At 37.4% G+C, this 6,298-nt stretch overlaps 1 protein-coding gene across 1 annotated transcript in view; it reads right to left on the reverse strand.

The window, feature by feature from the left end:
• Window positions 1-6,298, reverse strand: part of LOC109544467 (autism susceptibility gene 2 protein) — a gene marked incomplete at its 3' end in the record, with an annotated part of 83,333 nt that overhangs the window by 4,617 nt on the left and 72,418 nt on the right. Inside the window, exon 6 of the mRNA XM_048664263.1 lies at window positions 641-1,014. Coding sequence (XP_048520220.1) covers window positions 641-1,014 — 374 coding nt within the window. The remainder of the gene's footprint in view (window positions 1-640; window positions 1,015-6,298) is intronic.

Below are 6,298 nucleotides of genomic sequence, written 5' to 3' on the forward strand. Positions count from 1 at the left end.
GAGTAGTTTTGACCCAGAAAGCGAAATTTGAATATCAGACACTTAGGTGCAAGATTATGCCAAAATTCCATGTTTTCCGTCCCGTTTTTGCTTATATCTCTGAGGCAAAATGAGCAGGAACGCTCATTTGTACATCATTCTAGAGATAAATAAATGGACTTTTTAGAAAGTCAACCATGGATGGGGAAATGTTGGCAGTTTTCTCAAAAAAGGCTTGAATTCAAGAAGTTTTAGATTTGCGTGTTTTTTTTTTGAGTTGGAAAATCCACTTGAACATGACGCTGCTTTTTTCGAAGTTCCTCAAGAACCATTCGAGCCACAGAATTCGTTTTGACATCGTTGGATAGAGAATTGAATGGGAGAATTGAATTAAATGACCCCCATGACCCCCCCTGGATCCGTTCTTGCTCGTTTTACGATTTATTCTAACAATTAATGTGCTGTAAACAGCCAATTAAAGGCAGTGCATTTTATTCGCTAATGATGGTAATTACAGGTTTCAATTCACATTGCTCATGTAACCAGATCAACTCATTTAGGATTTAATTGGTGTTTTTAAGCCGTAGATGTATCACGGCATTGCAAGAAACCCTCGTTTTACATTAGATCGAGGCAAATAGATGGTCATCAATATCTATCCTATTCCAAAGCACACTCACCTTGTACAGTTACTGGCGGCATTTTCGCACCCATAACTGGAATCTCCGGCTTGATGGTGGCCTCTTGTGGTTGTACGGCGCCCCCCATTGGCTGAGCGGCGCCGCCCAGGGAGGCACTTTCACCCATAGCAGGGGCGACCGCCGCCGACGGAATTGCTTGGGGCGGATGATGCGGGGGCTGCTGAGCGGGCGCGGGTGACGGTGCCGGCAACTTGGGGGCTGTAGGGGCTGGCAGGGGGCTGCTACCCGGTCCATGGGGTAGCCCTTGAGGCAGGCTGGGTGGTAGCGCGCCAGGAAATTCGTGTTTTCGCACCGACGGCGCTGAAGGGAAGATTACTGAGCTTGTATCGGAGCCCTGAAAAAAATCGCCATTCAGTCAAACTGTATAAAATTCCATCAATGTTTACCTAGCTGTAATATCAAGATTATTGTATTTTAAATCGTGATTAGATGGAAAAATCGAATTCGCTCGATTAATTTGATCGGAACGAATTTTTTGATTTACTCGGAAACTCAATTATATAAATATAATTAATATAGAATAAGGCTTAATATCGCATTAGGAACAAAGGGCTTCTTTTCAGTGAACTACTAACTGGGGGCCGTCCTATTTTCACGGTATTATTAAGATACGTTTGTCACTTAAGAAGAAAAAATTGCTTTGAGCAATAATTAAACGCTTGTTGTGCGGCATTTTTTTCTGAAAATAATTTACCCTTCAGTAATCAACTTTTATTTTATTGTACATTGTAGTATAACAACACAAGTGAACAAAGATCTTCAAAAAAGTTATGGTACGCTTTTTAGAAGCAAAAATTAATCAGAATAAATTTTTTTTTAAGTTTTTTTTTGTTTTTTGAGTAAACAAATGAACGGATTTTAATTGAGTTTGTCTGATATTGTAGGTATTTTTAACTAAAAAAAAAAGAGCATTAAAATATTTTTAATAGCATCGATGGTTGAAAAGTTATGCGTAAAAAACAGTTGATGGCACTTTCTTTGATCCACAGCCGGAAATCGCGCGCAAACTATTGTCCCAATATTCTATTGACTTCCGAAGTTATCACCCTGTATAAAAACGCGATTAAATAATTCGAATTAGTTTTTATTATTAAATCGGGGATATTAGAAAACGCAGTGATAAAAACAATTCGATTATTCCTATCACTAATTCAACACTTTAATGCTGTTTCAAGTCTGCTTAATTTTCTGTGCAAGTTGTTGAAAATTATCCGGCATTATTGGGCATTACTAGCGATTACTTGGCATTATTAAGTAGTTCAAGGGATTATCCATGTTTGTTGCATTATGCATTCCAAACCTTACTGTCTCGTTTGCAATTACCTGACACTTATGTAACATTTGCCATGAGTTCCTTGAAGTCCTAGACGGCTCCTCAAAACTTTATTAATCTGAAACTCAGATTTACATCTTGGGTACCGAAGTGAAACCAAACATGAAGCATGATGAATGAGTTTGAAACTAACTTCAAGATTCACTTTTTTTATAAATGTTTCAACAGCAATTAGCTGTGCAATTTTTAGAGCGGATCTTTTTGCACACACATTTTACAGACCTGCACGGAAATAATCCCTTAATTTTCCGAATATTTATATAATGCCCATCCGAGAAAAAGCCCATTTGAGAGCATAATTTGCGCTGTAAAGGGGCAAAAGAAAATAAAATTTTCACGGTCAAAAAGTCCTTGAAGAAACGAGAAAGGTTCGTGCCAGAAAGTTTAATAACAGCACCCCTTTATCGCACGAGAAAAGCGACTAATTCAATTTATCTCGGGTCGGGGCTGCATAATATGAATAATAAAGATTACTTTTATGCCCTTGGAGATCGCCTCGTTCCCCGACAACGAATTATTCACCAACGAAAAATTTAATAGCTACAAAAAACTTAACTTTATCTCATTTAATTTTAATTAAATCAAGTGGCAAGTAATTGGAATGTTTCAGCATAAAACGAATTTTTCTGTTCTATGACAGTTTGAAAAGAAATAAGCAACAGCGAACGTCTGATTACAAACTCCTTGTTCTCCAGATGGAAATTAAATACAAGTAGAGTGGTCTGACGATGGTTTTAATTCGATTCAAATAAGTCGTGGAAAGTTTCACTCGCGAGAATCAACGAAAGTATGCGGAGATGGAACTTTGAATTATTTAATCCCACTTTTATTAAGACAAGTTTAATCTTCCAGTTTTCTGTTTTTGTGAGTCGAAGGAAATGAATAAGCGATCGCGGACGAGGGTGGAAAACTTTTCGAGATTCTTCGCGCAAACTTCCTTCTCTATAGACGTAAGAAATTAATTAGTCTGAATGGCTGACTGCTGTTGTTTTCAATTTGGTTAATTGGTTTTTTATTTTGCTTGCAGCCACAAGTGAATATTTAAAATGTAATTAGTGAAGACTTTAGTAACGGCCAGGTTTCTCTTATTTCAGGCGAATCATCATGCACTGTTATGAATTAATAATTTGCCAATTAAAAGGATTTTTTTTGTGAAACCGAACTCGATGTATAGCACAAACAAAAAGTAATAGAATAAAAGAAGGTTTTTAGGGAACGCTTAGAAATGGGTCGACCAGAGCAGATTCAGCGGCAAGAATCAGTTAATTTGTTGAGCAACTATTTCCTGGTCCTTCGAGCCAGATGATAAAACCAACCACCCAACAGCACATAAAACGTTTTCGATTTTATGAAAAGGTAACTTTAATTTTACGTTTCATTATACAAACTACCGGGTCAAACGAAGCAGAAAACCGCTCTAATCATCTAAACGAGCAATCAATCTAATCTACAAGCCGAACAATGTGTATCTAGGGATATAACTGCGGCTGAAGTCAATTCACTCGTGTAAATGATGAAGTATGGCGTACTCGAACTGGAAGCAATCGCTTTCCTCGAACATTATCTGCCGGCTCGACAAAAACTTTTAATGGGGTTTCCGAAAAATAAAAAGAATCCGTCTTTTGCCATGTCGAATTTATGTGCTACCGGTTGAAAAAGCCAATAAATGTTTCTCCACATCTCCACACAGCTGACTGGCAATATATGTTGTTTTCTTCATTATTATTAACAACATCAAACAGAAACGTGTGTTTGTATTGCCAGAGTTTTTTCATCAGTCACTCGGAACCAACCGTAGGTACTTTCGATATAAATTGCTGAAACTGTCGAAGATTTGTCAGAAGGGATAAAATGTGTACAGTTTTTTTATTATAAAACCGTCAGAGCCATTGGAGTCCTTTTTTGTTTTAGAGCGTATTGCAGTCATTAACTGTTCAATGATGTTTAAATTTTAAACGAACACTGTTATACATGTAAAAAGCACCAAAAACTGGAGACATTCTGAAAATAATTTTTTAAACGAGATTGAGAAATTTTTGACCACTGAAAACTCACATTTTTCAACCCGACCTATTATGGGATTATTAATGGACATTTGATTAGTCTTTATTTTCAAGGAAAAAATTTAGATATTGAACGATATTTTGAAACACTATTCTCATTATGTTAAAATCAAATCCATGAAGAAAATTGGATAGTTATAAATAAACCCCTTCACTGGACGCCTAAATATCCAGACTTCACCCCGCTGAACTTCTTGCTTCCGACTTGAACAATATTATTTATATAAACACAATGTTTCACTATCGTTTTATTTTTCATACACTCGAGTGGAGACACCCAGTTTCACTCACCCTGGACCATAAAAACCCCATAAAATGTCAGCAAAACCAGCGAAAAGAACGGGATGAAAGTGAGTGTTTGAGGGCGCACTTGCGGAAGTTCAGGATTGTAAGAACATACTAGTAAAGTCCTTACCTAATCCTAATAGTCAGGGTAAAAAAACTCTGATAAGACCATCGGCAAAGAGCCTTCCAACACGAAGAAAATTGGCTGATTGCCATCGGTCTTTTTCTTTGTTCGACTATGATAATTACATAATAAACCTGCGGTGGATGATGGTCAGTGGTTTGTGGAATGCCATCGCGAGAACGCCAGTTATGGTTAATTGTTAATTGTGCCGCACAAAAAGCAAAAATGCACAGAGGGGCAGCTTAATGGGGCCACCTAGAGCTTCTGTCTAAGTTGGTCTCATCAAACGCACGGGTAAGGAACGTTAGGCACTCCGATAATGATTGTAGCGAATAAGTTGTCGGAAGAGCGTTCGATGCTCGTACAGAATAATGGCCGATTGATTGGTTTTTTGCGGCCATTTCGGATGTTTAAGATGCTACCAATGTAGCAAGAGCGCAGAGAATGGATTGTTCAAGTCCCATACGTTTTAATGCCTGCCTTGCTGATATTATTTTTAATAATCTTCCACCATTTTTTACTTTACATCGCTAACGTGACATGAAATTAATTTGATATCGTCCACCCAATTGCCAGATAAATAATGATTTCTTGTTTGAAGGATTCGTCTGACTCTGATTCTGATTGGGTTTTTTAGTGGATAGATTGAAGGTTTTCTGCATCCAAACATTTGAAGCAATTGACTTGGTTAAATTCCTCCGTTAAACTGTCGCTGTAAAAAACCGTCAGAGTAGGACGTGCAAACTATTCAACATGAGCATTATAAACTGTTCGCAAAATAAAAATGTATATTTATGTTTTATTCATGCTTAGGGAGAAAGCACTGTTCAAAATTCACGGCATTATAATTCTGTTGCTGAAACCAGGATAAATAATAAATGTTTCATCCAACTGGGGAGCAGCAGCAGCATTTATAATACGAAAAAGCGAAACACGAACAATTTGTCAACGAAACTGTCGTAGGGATTCGTATTTCGGTGGAGCCGACTAAACTGAGCGGCGGTCCATTAAGCATCCGACATAATAAACATGCCACTCAAATTGAATTACATGATGACAAATATTTTTCGACAGAATAACAAGAACGGATTTTTCACCGGGAACATGCCTAAGAAGACAATCCCAGAATTCGCTGAAACCGCCATTTATTCACTTAACTGGCATAATTTGCAAACTTAGTTCCGATATCTAATCAGCGAAACTAATTATTTACCGAGTAGACGATGAATTTGTAAGAAAAAAACGGGTTGTAAAGTAATCGACTCCACTTAATCGCCTCTAATGAATCATTTAGGTGCGGATGGATCAGCATTAATACTCCTGGTTCGTTGGGAGCGGAGCTTTAACAACTCAGAGACTCAGTAATTAGTCCCTTGGGGAATGCGGTGCTTCCCAGACCCGCTCTAGACGTATTAAAATGTCTGGCATGCTCGTAAAGATGAATTATGTCTACGCCAGTTTACATGACTCGAGGAAAAAACTGTTCGCCTTACTATTCAATAAGCGCGCACCTTGTTGAGTTTGAATAAATGTAAACAATTTTTGGATAAAATACAATATGAAATTGTAAAGCAATAATACTTTAACCATTTAAAAACTGGAATCCTCCTTTTGTTTTCTTAGTAAAACAAAGTCGGTAGATTTGCTTTCATTTCTCCAATCCATTAAAAGTTGAAAATGAATGCGTTATTTGAAAATAATTAAAACTGAAAAAGTTCTCTGACGAAGAAAAGAAACGCTGACTTTAGATCGCGATTTTCAACCATGGCAGCCAATCAATCAATACAGTAGGTTTCTCATTTCGAAATTTAAT

Source organism: Dendroctonus ponderosae, unplaced genomic scaffold (assembly GCF_020466585.1).
Source record: "Dendroctonus ponderosae isolate FM_Combo_2020 unplaced genomic scaffold, Dpon_F_20191213v2 Dpon_F_20191213_2, whole genome shotgun sequence".
Lineage (NCBI taxonomy): Eukaryota > Metazoa > Arthropoda > Insecta > Coleoptera > Curculionidae > Dendroctonus > Dendroctonus ponderosae.